Here is a 19,509-nt window from a genome sequence, read left to right as displayed (position 1 = left end):
TTTGCATAACTATTTATTCAGTTAGTAGTCTTTGCATAACTATTTATTCAGTTAGTAGTCTTTGTATAACTATTTATTCAGTTAGTAGTCTTTGCATAACTATTTACGCATTATTGATTCTTGTGATATGATTCTTTACTTAATCTTTTCTCTACCAGACTTTATTGTCCAAATGTTTCTGCACTTTTTTCTTGTTTTCTTCAATATTTCTTGAAATGAACCCTGATTTTGGAGCCAACCAAAAAATTTTCAGTTTTCACTCAAAAAATTTACATGTTTTTTTTTGTGATGAAAAGATGGAACTGGTGGTGAAAAGGTTAAACTATCATTGGGGGGGGGGCTCTGTTGCTAAATTGTCACTTAACAAAAATACACATGTCCATCTATGCTTGATAACCCTGTCACCACTAATGTAGCAGCACTCAGCTTAAACAAATATGAGTTACTGTCTCCTGTCATGTGTGGCCAGCTTCTTGAAATCTTTTAATTGCGTGAAGAAATCCAACTTGCCATCTTTTGAGCTCTCTTTGAAACATTAATGCCTGTGTCAGTCTTTCAGTTTGATGTGAGGGAACACATTGCGCACAATTGTTTTTCAGTGTTTTTTGGGTCATATCAAATTTTATGTATTGTATCTAAGTGGTTGCTAGGGACCACTAGTTTTGCATTATACAAATTCAGTAAACTATATTCATGGTGACAGTGTGCTATGTTCACACAATGTTATAAAGTTCTCTTTATATAACCATACATTATCTTCTTTCTCGACCCTAAGCTATTCATGGTGACAGTGTGCTATGTTCACACAATGTTATAAAGTTCTCTTTATATAACCATACATTATCCTCTTTCTCAACCCTAAGCTATTCATGGTGACAGTGTGCTATGTTCACACAATGTTATAAAGTTCTTTTTATATAACCATACATTATCCTCTTTCTCAACCCTAAGCTATTCATGGTGACAGTGTGCTATGTTCACACAATGTTATAAAGTTCTCTTTATATAACAATACATTATCCTCTTTCTCAACCCTAAGCTATGCAAAGCATTATAAAATTTGTGTGATGTTATTTCTACTACTATTATAAATATCTATAATTTAAATGGCAGGTGAATCGAGTGTTACCTAATAGTGAAAAGTAAAAAAATTTTTTCTTCTCAATAAAACTAAATTTAATGGACAGAATGTATGTGGCAGCTAGTATAGTGCTATTCTCTCGAAGAGAAACACTGATAAATGTATTTACTTATAAAATAAAATATTGATTAAATTATAAGTACGTGTTCCACATCTTCACATGCCGGGAGTTCCATTTTTTGCTTTTCCTGTCAGGAATTTGTATATTTTTACAGTAACCAGATTCTATCTCATTACAGAACTTGCCCCATGGAAGCCCAACAGTAATTTTCATTTCAGTTTCTAAATTCGGTGGTTTCTTCATTGAATATTACTGGATATTTGGCGTTTTGTTTTTGTTCTTCGTCATTTTCTTAACAGATTCACAGATTAATTTCCACTTCTATATACTTCTATAGAAAAGTGCATGTCTGGTTGTGCGTGCTATATACAAAGAAATGTTCACACAACAAATCTCCTGATATCATTTTTAAAAAATCCTAAGTTTTACTGCCATGCACTGAGATAGTATATTGACGTGAATGCTATGTCCACAATAACTACGTTGTAATTTGTAATCACATGATCAACTGTCCAGTTTTCAGTGGAAGCGGTGTGTGTGCACTAATTCTAAATTTGTAATCTGTATTTAGAATTATTTACTATTTCTAGGTAACTTTTAAAAGAAACTTGATTTTTGGGATTTTTGTAGAACCTGATTTTGGTCAAAATTCCAAACGTTTTCTCGATATCTTGCGCCCGCACTGAACCACAACTTGCACTGGAACCATGGCATAGTACCCCTATACCCAATTAAGAGTTCTGCCCAGTCTAGACATTATACTATTGTCAAACGATACCTTGATCTCGGAAGAAGTACTGAGAGAAGGAAGAATTCAGGTTGGTATTTGACTGGAGAAATTATTAGAATTTTGTATATTCTCAATAAAGGGGTATTTACGTAAGCTTTAATTTAAATAAAAAAAAACATAATTTCGTAAACATGGGCAAGGTGTAAAATGAAATAATATTGTTTATTCTAAAATTTTTCGTACAAAGGTCTTATTTTTTGTAAGAGTATAAAGCATTTTCCACATTAAATGTCGTAATATGTGCGCAATTTCGAATTGTGATTCTTAAACCCAAATTATCAAAAATATAACAAAAAATGTGTCAAGTGTAAACAACTATATTTCACTGTGAATGAAACTTTCATTTTATTTACTGTAATAACTAGCACCAGCTACCCCCACCTCACTATAAATATATGGGGGGTGTAGGAAAATAACTGTCTTTAAAATTGACACAACTGTTGATATTGTACATGGACAGTGGACGAGCACTATCTAGACAATGACCCGCTAGCAGGGTATTATCTATATAACACCCCACACCTGGGCAATCCGTTTGGATGGGTCCGCGAAAACAAATAATTAGAATACGTACCAAAGACGACCTCTTCCAATTATTAAAGTAATCTAATGTAATTAGGAATTTAGCAAAATATATTTTATTTCTGAAACGCCGTGACAAATTCATTTGAAAGTTGGTCTCTTTTCAGAAGGTATTCAGAGATTGATGTTACATCCAGTATACAACTTTATAAAACTGATAATCAGGAACGTAGTTATCGTGATATAACATTACGGGATTTTCGACGATTGTATAATACAGTATAATACCAAGGACGTAATTGCCACAATATTGGTTTCTTGGAACCAATTGAAAGAGACCTCCTACGCATATTAATCTTCACATCTATTTAGAAATGATATTTGTTTCAGTATCATTCTATAGATTATCTTTTGCAATAGTGGTTTATTGAATCCCCACTATGTTGCAGGTTGATATTGGGTCGTGTTCAGGTTACATGTTTAGGTCGCATGTCGATATTGGGTCATGTGTTCAGGTTGGTACAGGGACATATATTTAGGTTGCAGGAAGATATTGGGTCATGTGTTCAGGTTACATGTTTAGGTCAAAGGTCGATATTGGGTCATGTGTTCAGGTTAAATGTTGGTACAGGGACATATGTTCAGATTGCAGGTCGATATTGGGTCATGTGTTCAGGTTACATGTTTAGATTGCAGGTCGATATTGAGTCATTTTTTCAGGTTGCATGTTGGTACAAGGACATGTTTAGATCGCAGGTCGATATTGGGTCATGTGTTCAGGTTACATGTTGGTACAGGAACATATGTTTAGATCGCAGGTGGATATTAGATCATGTGTCCAGGTTACATGTTTAGGTCGAAGGTCGATATTGGGTCATGTGTTCAGGTTAAATGTTGGTACAGGGACATATGTTCAGATCGCAGGTCGATATTTGGTCATGTGTTCAGGTCGCATGTAGGTACAGGAACATATGTTTAGGTCGCAGGTCAATATTGGGTCATTTGTTCAGGTCGCATGTTGGTACAGGGACATGTTTAGGTCACAGGTCAATATTGGATCATTTGTTCAGGTCGCATGTTGGTACAGGGACATATGTTAATGTTGCAGGTCAATATTGGGTCATGTGTTCAGGTCGCATGTTGGTACAGGGACATGTGTTTAGGTCCAGGTCGATATTGGGTCATGTGTTTAGGTCACATGTTGGTACAGGGACATATGTTTAGGTTGCAGGTCGATATTGGGTCATTTGTTCAGGTCGCATGTTGGTACAGGGACATATGTTTAGGTGGTCACAGGTGAATATTGGGTCATGTGTTCAGGTTAAATGTTGGTACAGGGACATATGTTTAGGTCGCAGGTCGATATTGGGTCATTTGTTCAGGTTATATGTTGGTACAGGGACATATATTTACATAGCAGGTCGATATTGGGTCATGTGTTCAGGTCACATGTTGGTACAGGGACATATGTTTTGATCGCAGGTCGATATTGGGTCATGTGTTCAAGGTACTACATGTTGGTACAGGGACATATGTTTAGATCGCAGGTCAATACTGAGTCATACGTTCAGGTTACATGTTGGTACAGGGACATATGTTTAGATCGCAGGTCGATATTGGGTCATGTGTTCAGGTCGCATGTAGGTACAGGGACATATGTTTAGGTCGCAGGTCGATATTGGGTCATATGTTCAGGTTACATGTTGGTACAGGGACATATGTTTTGATCGCAGGTCGATATTGGGTCATGTGTTCAGGTCGCATGTAGGTACAGGGACATATGTTTAGGTCGCAGGTCGATATTGGGTCATTTGTTCAGGTCACATGTTGGTACAGAGACATGTTTAGGTTGCAGGTCGATATTGGGTCATGTGTTCAGGTTAAATGTTGGTACAGGAACATGTGTTCAGATCGCAGGTCGATATTTGGTCATGTGTTCAGGTCGCATGTAGGTACAGGAACATATGTTTAGGTCGCAGGTCAATATTGGGTCATTTGTTCAGGTCGCATGTTGGTACAGGGACATGTTTAGGTCACAGGTCAATATTGGATCATTTGTTCAGGTCGCATGTTGGTACAGGGACATATGTTTAGGTCGCAGGTCGATATTGGGTCATGTGTTCAGGTCGCATATTGGTACAGGGACATACGTTTAGTTCGCAGGTCGATATTGGGTCATAAAAAAAGGAAAACGATTATATCTCCTTATGTGTATAAGCGTGTTTGTGTTTAAGTAACACTTCATAGTACCTTGATGGCTCAAGTGAAGTGTTGCCCTGGGCAGGTCGCACATAGGGCACGTGATCTAAGTTTTGACTCCCAGGTTGTGACCCCCCCCCCCTCCCATGATGCACCGTGCGTGCTTTATACCACGCAAATAACAAATTGGGTCATTTATGCGCACGCATACATCTGCAACAAGCGACCAGTTCGTTCTTTGGTTGTGTAGCCAGATCGTCTGATCACTCGGCACAGTTAATGTGGTGAACCGATTGCTACACATCGGCAAATACTAAGCCACCACTACCATGCATGCGGATGAAATAACTGCACCTGATACACGAGAGGAAATCACGTCCTTTCCTAATTACCCTGGGTATATTCGAGCGTGGACTGTGTTTAAACGTCGTGGTTTCAGTGCAAGTTGTGGTGCAGTATGGAGGCAAGATATCGAGACAACATTGAACAAATTCTTGAAAACTGAGCCACCTCAAGACATACGGGTTCTTTCAATCGGACCCGGAAATGGTGAGACCCGCATTTAGATTCACGTGGGCGTGATGTTCACATCGGGTTACGTAGGTTGTACAGGGGCCTGATAAGCTATTCATGTCAATACATAGACGTATATGGGGCGAACGACTATGTCGCAGTACAGGAACTTACCATTGCTCAAAACAATAGAAATTATAGAATTAAACAGTTTGGTAATGTAAAGCACATGTTAGTTGGTCGTGGAAAACTATAGCTAGCTATTGCTAATCTACCATTGGGCTACTTTGCAATGGTGGGCTAGTTAGTTATTATGCTAGCTTGCGAGTTAGACCACAGGCGCTCGGAACGTTTCTTGGATAATAAAAAATGACCTAAAGTAGGATCGGCATAGTTAGACAGTCGCCGGCACAATTGTCCGAAAATAACACGATTTTCCAGATTATATTTCGATCCACTTCACACAACTCAAGCATGATATCGGTAGAAACTATCGATCGACTTATATTACCTTTATTTGAACTAAAACGGGTTAAATCCTGTGAAAATCAAAACACCAGAGCAAAAATGACAAATCCAATTTTGAGACCATGACTGTAATTGTGAAGACTATTTTTAAGTTATTTTTGAACAATTTAATTGAAATTTATCTTGAAGCAAAAACTAAATTGCAAAGCTTTATGGGTAAATATCTATTTGTCAGAAGACAGCTATAAGAAAGCCGATTGGATTTTTTAAATGGAAAAGTATAACAATTTCATAGTATGCTATTTTACAATTTTACAGGTGCCTATTTTAAATGGAAATTGCAACCATAATTTATTAATCTCAAACAATATTGCATAATTTATTAATCTCAAACAATATTGCATAATTTATTAATCTCAAACAATATTATATAATTTGTTAATCTCAAACAATATTATATAATTTATTGGTGGTATAGTTGAGGTCAAAATATATTTCACTATTTTGGTGTTACTTTGACATATTGATATTACATTGTTATTGTTTTATCTCTATTATCTCTAAGTTGTTTATAAGCAAATTATTCAACAACTATTTGAAATGTTCTATCAGATATAGTAAATATTATATATATTCAGACAATCTTATTAATTTCTTAAGAAATTTGCCAACTTGTTATATTCCTATATGATTTGTTTTAGGTTAAAGGGTGGTGGTCCTCGTGCTGCACATGTGGGACATTTGTGTTGATAAACATTGATTTTCCCACAATCCAATGCACTCTTCTGGGCGCGAATTGCACTAATTACCGACAGAGACTCATTCAATACCAATATTGTGCGACGACTATCGCACAAAAAAAGACTTATAACTAATCCTAACTTATAATTGTATGAAATCTTTTAAATGAGAGGCTGCACGTTTACACACAGCTTATTGTTTGTTTTCCAGGGACAATGGATGAACCACTGATTGACACCCTATCCAATATGACAACTAGTAAAGTTGTGTACTGTGCCATAGATCCTGATAGTGCGTACCTGCAAGAGTTCAGAGAATTGGCCGCTTCAAGATCAGACGATTGGAAAAACATAGAGATTGAATTCAGGGTAGAATCGATGGAGGAATACTCTGACGTCTGGGACAAATGTGAGAAGAAAGACAAGTTCAATCTCATTTTTGCTTCCTATGTTATCTATCATTTTAGAGATGCGAAAGCTACATTGGTGAAGATGAATGAAATGTTGGAAAATAATGGGATTATGTATTTTAAGATTGTCTCTGGTAATTAATCTATTTTTTTCTAATGAACTCATTACAGTATGTCAGTTTTCTGACAGTTATAAATAATGTAATAATGTTGCTATATAATTGCAGGATTGTAGATTTTTTTTTATGTAACTTATTCTCATTCTCAATTCTTTGATTTGGTAATAATAGTGGTATATCATTACATGTATAGGAATGTAATTTAACAAATGTTCTGTTGAAGATTTAGTTTAGACATACAGCCCAGTTTTCAGACAATGAGTTTGTGCGCGATGAAGTTACCACACTTGTTGTTTTATAATTAAATCTCTCAATTTAAATATAATCTTGCGATTTCCCTTGTCACTTAACTTTTTACTCTTTACTCATGTACACAGGTGGTTGGAGTAAGTTGATGGCATATTGGAACAAATTTTACTATGACAGCTCATGTAAAATTAATCGACATAGTCCAGAATTGGTGAAAAGTATGATCCTTGATGTCATGCCAAATGCCAAACTACAAGTGTTGGATCGTAATGCCGATGTTGACATTACAGAGTGTTTTGAGGAGGGCTCAGAAAATGGCAAGCTGATGCTGGACTTCTTGATGCAAATGAAAGATTTCAAAAGTGTGGCTTCACCAGAGAGAAGGGATCAACTCATCCAGTTTCTTAAAGACGAGTGTTGTGAAGCCAAAGGGGATAGGATTATGTTATCATGTACAGATCAGCATGTATATTTCATTAAATGAACAATATCTGTATCAATATCAATATCTGTATCAATATCAATATCAATTCAGATAAAAATGCAAGTCAATTTGTAGAATATCATGTTACTCATACAATATGAGAGATCATATTTGTAAATACCGGGGGTAAGCTACAACTGTTGAATCAATTTTGATAATTAGAATAAAATATAACTATCCATACATTTTGAAATGAATCTCTGCTTCAGTTTTGTTCCTGAAATAGTCAAAGGTGCTTAGAGATCAGTGATTTAACAAAAAAATATTTTTAGGTTTGTTCATTTGAAAAAAATCATCATGGCAGACTACCAGTATCTCTGTATTCAACATTATTACTTACATTCCTACGCACACAATCTACTAAAATAAAATTAGTAAAAAGTAACAATGACATGATAATTTCATTTATTTTATAATAATAATTTACCTAGAAAATATTTCATACATTACACAAAATTGTACATGCAGTCTAGGTAAAATGGAATCTGAAATAGCTTAAAAGCTAGTCAAGTCAGATCCCTGACATAACTTGAATTTAATGACTTAAGTTAAGACTGACATTAGGTTACACCTCAATATAATTCAAATACACAAATATGATAATATAATAATATATATATGTATATACATACATTTATAATAAATATTAATTATATTCTAATTACTCTGACATTAACTTTTCTCGTATTGTATTTTTGAATATAAGTTTTTGTTTAGACCTTAAAGAAATTGATATGCTGTTCCAAAGTTTGGCCCCTGAATAAGATATTGCAAATGTCCCTGTTACTGTGTTCATGCATTCTAGGTACAAGTAAATCATTTCGACATCTTTGTCGTGTTCTATATTTATGATGTAAATACTGCAAATTATATGTTGACATTGATTGTGGGAGATTCTCATGAGTTATATCATACATAAAACTTAAAAGTAATGACTTATCAAGTTTAAAAATATCAAGAATTTGGAGAGTATTAAAAATTGGTGGAGCATGCGCAGTAAAGTCGGAAAACGTTATAATTCTAGCTATCATTATTTGTGCGGTATGTATAACTTTAAGATTTGACGGGTATGTACTACCCCAAACTTCTAAACCATAGGTGATATGAGGCTGAATCAACGTTTTGTATAACAAAAGGAGAATATGCCGTGGGACATAATGTCTTAATTTTAAAAGGATACCCGTCTTTTTCCTAATAGTTTTATTGATCTTTGAAATGTGGTTATTCCAGGTCAGATATTTATCAATTTCCATCCCTACGAAAGTTGCTGATTCAGTTTCATAAACTACGTTGTTTTTTATGGACAGGGCATCTCTTACTGTCACACATACGCCTACCACTGATGATCATATAATTTGTTTTTGAACAATTAATGGTCAATTTATTTGCATCACACCAGTGTACAACACTGTTTAAATCTTGGTTAATAATACACAAATGGCCCTGGTGAAAAAGAATGAAACAAATTGGAGTCATCAGCAAAGAGTCTAAAGTTAAAACAATTGTAGAGTTTGGGAAATCATGAATGTATAAAAGAAATAAGGTAGGGCCAAGTACTGAACCTTGTGGTACACCACATGATATAGGAAGTTGCCCAGATGAAACACCATTTGAAAATATGAATTGTGATCTATCTTCTAGATAACTTTTAAACCACTTATTTGGAAGCCTGCTTATACCATAATGACCCATTTTTTTCAGCAAAATTGTATGATTAATAGTATCAAAAGCTTTTGTAAAATCGATAAATATTCCCATAGTTGGCTTGCCCTCGTCAATTTGAAGGAGTAGTGTGTTTATTAAATTGATTAGGGAAAGCTTAGTGCTGAATTTATTACGAAACCCGTATTGATGCTTGTAAAGAATTTTCTCTTTCTCCAAATGATGCAGTAGTTGTTTGTTAACTATTTTTTCTAGAACCTTGCTAATAAGGGGTAACACTGAGATTGGCCTATAGTTTCCAGGGATATTGTTTGGGCCTTTTTTGTAGATGGGCGTTACCTTTGCCTTTTTTAATGCATTTGGAAAATTTCCCTGTAAAAATGATAAATTAAAAATAAAACAAGTCATTGTCAATGACACGTCCCTGTTCCGTTCATATTTGAGTGACATATACATTCAAAGCAGATCATGACCGAAATGCACCTGCATATGTACAACACATTGTACTAAATCTGAACAAAATCCATCCATGCATGACTGAGATCTGGTTCCGAAATTGTGAAAATACGTGATTTTGATGCATTTTCGGCCTTAAAATAGCCATCATTCAGCTATTGTTAAGCGGATCATGAAACAAATGCACATATCTATTTGTGACATGATGTACCATATTGTGTGTGTGAAGTTTGAACTTGATCAATCCAGACATGTCTTGGATATGGATTCAGAACTGAATTCTTTAACAAAATGGCCACTAGTCGGCCATTTTGAACTTGATCCGAAAAAAAAGAAAGACGTGCATCAAGGTCCTATTATGTTTAATGTATGTACCAAATTTGAACAAAATCCGTCAATGCATAACTGAGATCCGGGTTCGGAATGGTGAAAATGTGCGATTTCAATGCATTTTCGGCCTTAAAGCGGCCGCCATTTGGCTATCGTTAACGAGATAGTGAAACAAATTCACATTCATATTTGTGACATGATGTACCTTGTGTGTGTGAAGTTTGAACTTGATCAATACAGACATGTCTCGGATACGGATCCAGAACTGAATTCTTTAAAACTTGATCCGAAAAAAAAAATGACGTGCATCAAGGTCCTATTATGTTTAATGTATGTACCACATTTGAACGAAATCCGTCCATGCATAATTGAGATCTGGGTCCGGACTGGTGAAAATGTGCGATTTCAATGCATTTTCGGCCTTAAAGCGGCCGCCATTTGGCTATCGTTAATGAGATCATGAAACAAATGCACAAACATATTTGTGACATGATGTACCTTGTGTGTGTGAAGTTTGAACTTGATCAATCCAGACATGTCTCAGATACGGATCCAGAACTGAATTCTTTAAAACAAAATGGCCGCCAGTCGGCCATTTCGAACTTGATCCGGAAAAAAAAATGACGTGCATCAAGGTCCTATTATGTTTAATGTGTGTACCAAATTTGAACAAAATCCGTCCATGCATAACTGAGATCCGGGTCTGGAATGGTGAAAATGTGCGATTTTGATGCATTTTCGGCCTTAAAATGGCCGCTATTCGGCTATCGTTAATTGGATCATGAAAACAATGCATGTGCATATGTCCCATATAATGTGTGATGTATGAGTGAAGTTTGAACCTAATCGGTCCATGCATGTTCGAGATACAGGTGATCACGGACGCACGCACGCACGCACACACGGATGCACACAGGGCAAAACATAAGTCCCCGTTTTCGGACTACGTCCGAACGGGGACTAACAAAGTGGTTTACAAATGATATCAGCTCCATCTACAAGAAGTCGTGCCGGTAAACAGTCATAGCCTGACGATTTTTTCTGATCAAGATGGCTTAATGTCAAAGCTACCTCCTGTTCTGTGGTTGGTGCAACATTAGGGTAATTAAAATAGTGATCAAAATTGTTTGGGGGATTGGTAATATTTGAGGCAAGGTTGGGTCCAATATTAACAAAGTAGTTATTGAAGGTTTCTGCAATGTCAGTGGGATTGTCTTCTGTAGCCGATGAATATTCAAAACATTTGGAAAATATTTCTTTCAGTTGTTTTATATTTGTTGTTTTGTGCTTAGGGGTACCTTTGTTGAAGAAATATATTGAAATTCAAAGGTCTTAAAAAAAGGTTAGGTAATTATATCAATTACCATAGATAAACAAATTTCTTTACAATTTCTTCATATATTCAATATTTCTGGAAATGAACCCTAATTTTGGAGCCAACAGACAAAATTTCAGTAAATTTTCAGTTTTTACTCAAAATATTTGTCTGTTTTTGCCCCAACTTCTGAAGGAAGGTGTAGACTATAAAAGGGACTATTTTGTGAATGATGATGAAAGGAGGGAACTGGTGGTGAAAAAGTTAATTCTAAATTTTTAGTGACAATTTCTGAAAAAATGTTTGAAAAACAACAAGTTGTATTGTAAATGAATGTGCACATTTTTCAAAAAACTAACAATGTAAATCATTGCCCCTAGTAATCATTAAAATATTGTAGAATACTTTATTTTAACTGGAATTAATTTTCGCTGAATACTTTTGAGTGTTTTGTATGGAATTTATTTTCACTGATTTTTGACGAGTTGAATGTAATATATAGGAACGGTATATTTGCTGGATTTTATTTTCACTGAATCATGTTTTCAGTGAAAATAAAGTATTCTACAGTACATTTGTCACATATCTTGTAAATTAAGCCCACTTAGCATACCAAGTATACAACAGTCAATTGAAGTACAAACTATGAATAGTTCAATGTTCAATTTATTTGTTTAAAAAAATTACATATATTTTTTTTTATATATTAGTGTACAAAAATATTAAACAGACTTCTAGACCATAACTGCAAAAATCTTTTTGAGTTTTTAATCAAAATTTACATCATAATTACTACACAAGTTTTATAGAATACTTATATTCAAAATATATTCAAAAATTACCTTTCACAAGAATTTGGGTGAGAACAAAATAATTGTTATTGTAAAATAAAAATTATAACAGAAATTTAGAGGAAAAAATGAAAATGATTATTGTATGTCACTCTCCTTTCATATACTTGTCTTAATAAACATAATTATGTGTTGGCATAAGCATTGACGCTATCCAGGTTAATACATCAAGGAAAGGCATGGCTAGCCAGTAAAAATTGTGGAAATTTTAAACGAACCAACAATTTTACTGCATCAAATATTCCACTAAATAAAGGGTAAATAAACTCAATGTACCCAACCTGGTTTGAATGAAAACTTTAGTTTAGTTGTTTCTTCAGAATTTAAAACAGCCGATCACAATAATAATTTAGCAAAGAATTCTTCCCATAAAAGTGTGCTATTCATGACCATCCTTAAAGGAAGATTAAAGAGTTTTTATAGTTTAATAAAATATAAAACAATTTACAAGACTCTGATTTCCGTGTGTGTTGAGAATGGGAAGCAGAAAAAAAGTTAATTTGGTTTAAATAAAAAACATTTTCTTTACTCTATTTGAAGGAACAAAATTTGTTAATATGTTGCAAATGAAAAAATTTGAATCGGTGCATTTACATGAACAATATTTTATGGCAGCCATTGTGAAATTTTAAAAAAATGGCATCAGTTAGCTCTTTATCCAACATTTTAGATTTTATAAGTGTTAATGCAATGCTACATACACAACATACATTGTTCATTATTTAATATAGGTGAAGGATATATCATATCAATATCGGCTGATTGAGCTTTAATTTTGAAAGAATGTAGGTAAAACTTCTTTTCTCATTAGGTGAAAATTTTGCGCTCTTTATAAATGAGGCTTAATTTCAATATTTACAGACTGTACAGAATTCAATTTAGTGAAAGCTTTCACAAATTAGCACATCAACACTTATTTTGTTAGTCCTAGCAAAATTGAGAATTGTCGCATCTGAAAATATCTCGGCCATGGATTAAAACTGAGCAAATTTGAAATTTTGCAAATAAAGCAAAAATAATAAAAGGAAGGTACAAACCCAATTGTAAAGATACAACGGTTTCAATATATTGTCCAATACTAATACATGGACAATAAAATATGTTCTCACATAAAAAAAACCTGTGCATCCACTTTAAAGCCACCCTTCATCCTGAAACTTTATTAATTAAATAACACTTGCAGCTATATTTCTATATTTTTATAATTACATGTATTCAGCCAATTGAAAATCCTTTAAATTGCTTAACCTAATATTATAGTTCAGTTTTCTGATTAAAATCAACATCAATCATGTCATTCAATCCATTGTATTTATTATAAGCTAACAGCGCTGTATTCCTGCTTCCTACTATAAGCATCTCAATTGCACTAGCTGCCCACTCTATACCATTAATGTAGTACAACTGATCATGTAATTCAAACTTGGGCAAAGAGTTTTGTGGGTCATAGTGAGGATATGCCAACCAATCAACTACTTTCATCTCCTTTCTTGAAGCAAAAAGAGCATAAAGCTGCTTTTCAGACAGTGGTTCTTTGGAGAAGACCTTCCAGACTGGCTTCTGGGACTCCTTGTTTCCAATTTTACAGTCAATAGGCAGATTGTGTGCAATGCTGTTAATTTTGAATTGATTATCTTTTGTAGTGAGGATTTGATTCGGGCAACCACTCATGTTTTTAAACCCAAATGATGCAGTGTTAAGCTCACCATCAACAAATGTGGCAACAGTACGATGAAATCGTCCTGGAAAGTTTGTTATCTTTTTTGGAAAGCCCTCAAAAGATATATTAGATTTGCCTTCATGTAACGGGGTAGCAATGACAATGATATCATATCTTTCACTAGTGTGGAATGTGGAATTACTATTCTCATTAGCAGCAATAGTCAGGTAGTAGCCAGGAGTAGCGCTTTCAGTGTCTAGCTTCACACCTTTGATGGTCGATTTAATTATATTCGCACGAGACTTCTGCAAAAGCTGGGAACAGACCTGGTTGTTTCCCCCATGCACAGAAAACAATCCACCTTGAATTCCAGCTACAGATACAAAACCTGTAATGAGAATAAAAGTGAAAAAATATCAGTATGGCGAATTTCATATTGGGTTAACCAGTGCTTTTGACTACCTTTATCAAGGGTGGTGACGTCATTTGTTTACATATTTACATCCACCATGTTCATGTTTTTGACAACAAATGTGTTGCATGGTTCCATTATTTTACCTCCAGATGCAAAAACCTGACTCTTGACAATCAGTTAGTACATATAAGTGAAGAATGTAAAGTGCTTCCAGCCATATCACGGTTGTTGCAGATCATTTACTCAAAACAAATTTTCAGATATACCGGTACTATATTTACTTATATTTTATTAAAAGCACATTTGCAACAGATGCACACAGAGTAAGTGTAATTCTTATATGATGGATCATCACAATACGACTCATTTTTATCATATGCACATTACTGTTCTGTACATAATGAATGGGCCACTGATAAAGCAAGTGAGAGGTGTATCTAACACAACACGTACCAATACCAAGCAAGGATACCTCTTTAATTAGTAAGACAATAGAATGTAATTGATACACAATAGATCTTTATATGTATGTATAACCACTGAAGTCATAATCTCTGTACCTTTTTTTTGGGGGGGGGGGGGCAAATTCATTATCAATGACAATTTCTCAATTATCTCCCTAAAATGCAAGCAGTTATTGAGGTTTAATGCATGTATGACAAAAATGGAGATACAATTTTGAAAAGTTGTGTTGTACAGAACAGAATAGTCAGTTTCTCAAATATTTGAGGTGAGAAATAGAAAGGGAGTACATATTCTATAATCAGTTCCTTTCTCTTTTATATGAGTGAGAAATATTAATTTTTGCTTCAGCCTAATATATGTTACTTACATAATTTAAGTTGTACTTATGTTAAGTTTGTTTTTGTAACCAACATTCTGCAGAGAATAAAACAACTCACCGGCAAAAGCTGACATGTTGACAGACTGACCATAGTTGACTCGCGTAGCTATTGCCATCATTTCATCTATGATTACATCCTTGTAGCCACGATCTTTGAGAGCCTTTAAAAATGGTACCTTGGTGTAATCCACAACCTCATTGCCACCAATGGTATTCATGATGCCTTCAACAGAACTGTATGCCACACCTTTCTTTTGTGAATCATATATTCTAATAAAAATCAAATTTAGATAATCGCAATCAGTCATCGGGTAATCTGAAATGGTTTCACATACACTGAGGACTCCTACAAAAACCATCATCCTATGTTTGACTTAGGGAAATTTTGTGTGACTGAAATCGCTAAACTAGTCTTCACTATGTTTGCTAATTCTCCTCCCGTTCACAAACAATTTTGAATTTGCATGAACTTTGTGGTGCAAATGGCAACCAATCACAAACTTTCTAATAGATGTATGTGTTACAACAACTGAATAAAATACATTGTTGAAATACGACAGGTAGGTCAACATTACTTTTTCATGCAGAATACTCGTACATGTTTTCATTAAATGAGAATTTCATTTTTCAACTGGCAAGACAAATATATCAAAATAAATATTCAGATAATGTTTAGCTCTGCAGCAAAGATACGGTACTGGTATGTACATTACAGAAAAATTACCATTCAAATTCAAACCACAATCTCGCCCAATGTCTCACATAATATTGTTTACTTTTGTCTCATTTCAAATTGAAATTGGAGAAAAACACAGGGCTTCCATAGCAAACATACTGGACAGTAGTGTATGTATACAGTAACAGATGTTCTGGGGTAGACAAGAATCTATGTGGTAAGAATATACCAGAATGTTTTTGACTTGACTATGATGTTGTCACTCAATATACATCAACATAAAACAAGAAAGCCATCAGCGATGGCAGATCCCATGGCAACCTTGCATGACTCTGTAGAGTGATTGCGTTGGGTATATAAACATTAAACAAGTCATTGAAAATGACACAGTCCCTGTTAAGTTCTCTTTGTGCTTGTCATATTAAAGCGGAGGGGTTGTCGCAAGCGTGTCCTTGAAACTTGAGTTCCAAGTGGCGTATACAACAGATTGTTTATTTACATGAAAACACATGTTCCGTGTAGTAGTAATATGGCCAAAATAAAAACAGCCATTATTCAGCCATCTTTGATCTGATTATGAAACACAGAGATATGTATGATGTATGTGCCAAATACGAATGAAAATGGTACATAAATTATGGAAATATAGTAGTAAGGCCAAAAAGTCAGATGGCTGTCAAACGGCCATCCTTGACCAGATTTTGAAACAAATTGTCATGAACATGCATCCTAACATGTATAAAGTACATGTATGTGCCAAATTTGAATGAAAACTGACAGAGCACATCCAAGATACCGCATAAAAAAACAAAAACAAGATGCCTGCCAGTCGACCATCTTTGATCCAATTGCAAAATATATCGTCATGGACATGTATCCTAACATGTATAATCTATGTACCAAGTTTGAATGACAACTGACAAATCATGTCCAAAATACAACATTTTCAAAAAACAAGATGGCTGCCAGTCGGCCATTTTGAATCGAATCGCTAAATCACTGCATGTGCATATGTCCCACATAAGGTACTAGACACATGCAAAGAATGAACGGAATCGGTCCACAGGATTCTGAAATATGACGTTGGATAGACTGACGCACGGACACATGGACGGTCGGACGGACTTCCTCAGGAACTCACGGACGGTCGGGACATGTATCCTAACATGTATAATCTATGTACCAAGTTTGAATGACAACTGACAAAGCATGTCCAAAATACAACATTTTCAAAAAACAAGATGGCTGCCAATCGGCCATTTTGAATCGAATCGCTAAACGACTGCATGTGCATATGTCCCACATAAAGTACTAGGCACATGCAAAGAATGAACGGAATCGGTCCAAGGGATTCTGAGATATGACTCCGGACGGACGCACAGACACACGAACACACAGGCGCACGGACGGACGGAGACCGAATTATAAGTCCCCGTTTTCGGACTTCGTCCGAACGGGGACTAATAACACACAGGTATTTACTTAGTGCTGATTATTAATACACTATTATTCTTTGGGACTAAAATATGCAAGTGACACATGCTGTGTTGTTAATTAACCCATAAACTAATATTATAAATGTGTATTGTATCTAAAGCTATTGAGATCTGTGAGCTGTATCTCACAGTGTGTTATGACTATGGACACTTGTAGCCACTATATCACAGCAGACAATACTGAATAAGGTAGAACATGTCCATATTATTATTATGGTTATTAAATATGCTGATCAGATCATGTGACCAATGTTTTCAATAACTGAATGTCTCTGTCTACAATAGTGCACCAGATACAAATTTATGCACTGTCCTGATATCACCTTGCATTTATTATGAACCAGCAATAATATTCAATAAAGAGATTACAGAACATGTTCACAACTTCCTACCACAATTACACAGAGTAAGAGGTTTGCTATTCTGAATATTCCATCTATTGCTTTAGTCACTCAGATAGTACAGTGATTTGAAATGTCTGCTTGTTCTCACAAGATAGTCCTAGAAGTCCTATTGATTAACACTTGTCTCTTCTCGCTGACTCTTGATTTATCCTATATACATGTAGTTTTTTTTTTTCAGTCCAGGCTGATTTTTAGCTACTGACTGACTGTGACTACTGTTTTACACTCGTACACTATAGTGCATTACCCAGCACTTGATGTATTGGTTTCCAAAGACTGCCTCACCTGCTGAATTTTTCAACAAAAACTCCAATTTCCCTGCGGAATTTGATAAGATCCCAGCCATAATGCCACAGCATTTTTGCATACGTTGCAATAACCCAGTCACTTTCCAAAAACACAAACTTCTCACCATCATAAAATCCCATCTTTTGACCAGGTATTTTGTCCTTGTGTTTCAAACCTTAAATGAAAATAGGAGGTAAGTAAAGTCAAGGTTGTTCACCATGTACATTAATAAATAGTTTTGCAAACTATGATACCTAATTTCCTTTTTTTTTATTTCCTAAAATGAAAACTTGGAGACCTCAAACAATGCATAGGCTTGGTATACTTGGAACAATATCCTGAAATGAACTATTTATAAACAATATTATTAAACCAGGGTTGCAGTTTGACTGATACCTAGACAAATGTAACAAACATTGTTTTCATCTCACCAAACTCCTTTGTAAACTTCTTCATGTACATATTTCCTGGATGGATAATTGAAGCACCAGATTCATAAGTATGTCCACCAATGTCCACTGTAGCAATTCTTCCACCAATGTCACTGGGTTCGTATACATCTATCGATGCCTTGGCTCCAAATAATTCATGTAAAAAATAGGAACAAGAAGAACCACCAATACCACCACCAATTATACCTGAACAGAGAAAATTTGTTGAGTGATTCAACATGGTTTTTGCCTTGAACTGGATGTCATTCTCGGAGCTTACTTTCAGGACCCTCCTGTAGTATGCTGTGAGCATAAGTCCAAAATTCCTAAAATCCATGAATGGCAATTGTGAAGAAAATATAAGTGGGGCATTCACTGGACCACAATGTTAACTGTGGCCTACTAACTACAATTTTCAGAGTCCAGTCATTATTAAAATTCCCATAATATTTGTTTTCTTATTGACATGTACATTAGTCTGCACATGAAAGAAAGAAAGTTTTGTGAAATATAATAAAAAGCACAAGTCAGTGATTTTCACTTGTCTATAAAGGTCTAAAAACAGACCACTAAATTATGTATCCGGTATATTGCATTTACAAACAAATAATGGATGGGGTACTTTTCAGTATTCAAATATCTGGAGCTATTTGAAATGTTGTACTTGTATTATATACAAACATAATCTGATCAGCTGACTTGTCAGTGTCAATTTCAACAACATTGAAGACAAATATACAATTATGCGAGAACGAACAGTGTTAGAAAAGTGTCAAGAAAGTACGAATACCTATGCGAATAGATGGTTCAGGCTGCACCGATTTTGCATGTGCATTGTACATAAAACGTGAAATTACGAGGCACAGGGGCGCGACGAACACAACTTTACCCATGGTTGACGCCATTTTATTGAAAACAATATTGTTACATTTGTAGTCCCTTGCTTGTCAGCTTATCGACGCGCTCAAAATTATCAGCTGTAATT

At 35.0% G+C, this 19,509-nt stretch overlaps 2 protein-coding genes across 2 annotated transcripts; one reads left to right on the top strand and one right to left on the bottom strand.

Annotated features, from left to right (window-relative positions):
* Window positions 1-4,901: 4,901 nt before the first annotated feature.
* LOC100369757 (histamine N-methyltransferase-like) lies at window positions 4,902-7,889 on the top strand. Its single transcript, XM_002733139.4, has 3 exons — window positions 4,902-5,262; window positions 6,646-6,978; window positions 7,341-7,889. Exons 1-3 carry the CDS (start codon window positions 5,043-5,045, stop codon window positions 7,694-7,696), a joined length of 909 nt encoding a protein of 302 aa, XP_002733185.1. The 5' UTR covers window positions 4,902-5,042; the 3' UTR covers window positions 7,697-7,889.
* A 4,218-nt stretch (window positions 7,890-12,107) lies between these two features.
* Window positions 12,108-19,433, bottom strand: LOC100370797 (prenylcysteine oxidase 1-like). The gene is made up of 5 exons (XM_006814499.3): window positions 19,315-19,433; window positions 18,525-18,731; window positions 18,091-18,268; window positions 15,288-15,499; window positions 12,108-14,358 (listed from the first exon to the last, which is right to left on the bottom strand). Exons 1-5 carry the CDS (start codon window positions 19,427-19,429, stop codon window positions 13,565-13,567), a joined length of 1,506 nt encoding a protein of 501 aa, XP_006814562.3. The 5' UTR covers window positions 19,430-19,433; the 3' UTR covers window positions 12,108-13,564.
* Window positions 19,434-19,509: the final 76 nt, after the last annotated feature.

This window comes from Saccoglossus kowalevskii, chromosome 7 (genome assembly GCF_978046115.1).
Source record: "Saccoglossus kowalevskii chromosome 7, keSacKowa6.1, whole genome shotgun sequence".
NCBI lineage: Eukaryota > Metazoa > Hemichordata > Enteropneusta > Harrimaniidae > Saccoglossus > Saccoglossus kowalevskii.
Note: the sequence above shows the minus strand (reverse complement) of the source record. Positions and strands in the feature narration are given on the sequence as shown.

Excerpts from the sequence above, each read along its gene's own strand:
- LOC100370797 (XM_006814499.3), bottom strand. The coding sequence starts at position 19,429 with ATGGCGTCAACCATGGGTAAAGTTGTGTTCGTCGCGCCCCTGTGCCTC. Across the intron at positions 18,732-19,314 it reads TGAACCATCTATTCGCATAG|GTATAATTGGTGGTGGTATT; the intron begins GTATTCGTACTT and ends TTCTCTGTTCAG. Across the intron at positions 15,500-18,090 it reads TTTGTTGAAAAATTCAGCAG|AATATATGATTCACAAAAGA; the intron begins GTGAGGCAGTCT and ends GATTTTTATTAG.
- LOC100369757 (XM_002733139.4), top strand. The coding sequence starts at position 5,043 with ATGCATGCGGATGAAATAACTGCACCTGATACACGAGAGGAAATCACG. Across the intron at positions 5,263-6,645 it reads TTCAATCGGACCCGGAAATG|GGACAATGGATGAACCACTG; the intron begins GTGAGACCCGCA and ends TTTGTTTTCCAG. Across the intron at positions 6,979-7,340 it reads GTATTTTAAGATTGTCTCTG|GTGGTTGGAGTAAGTTGATG; the intron begins GTAATTAATCTA and ends TCATGTACACAG.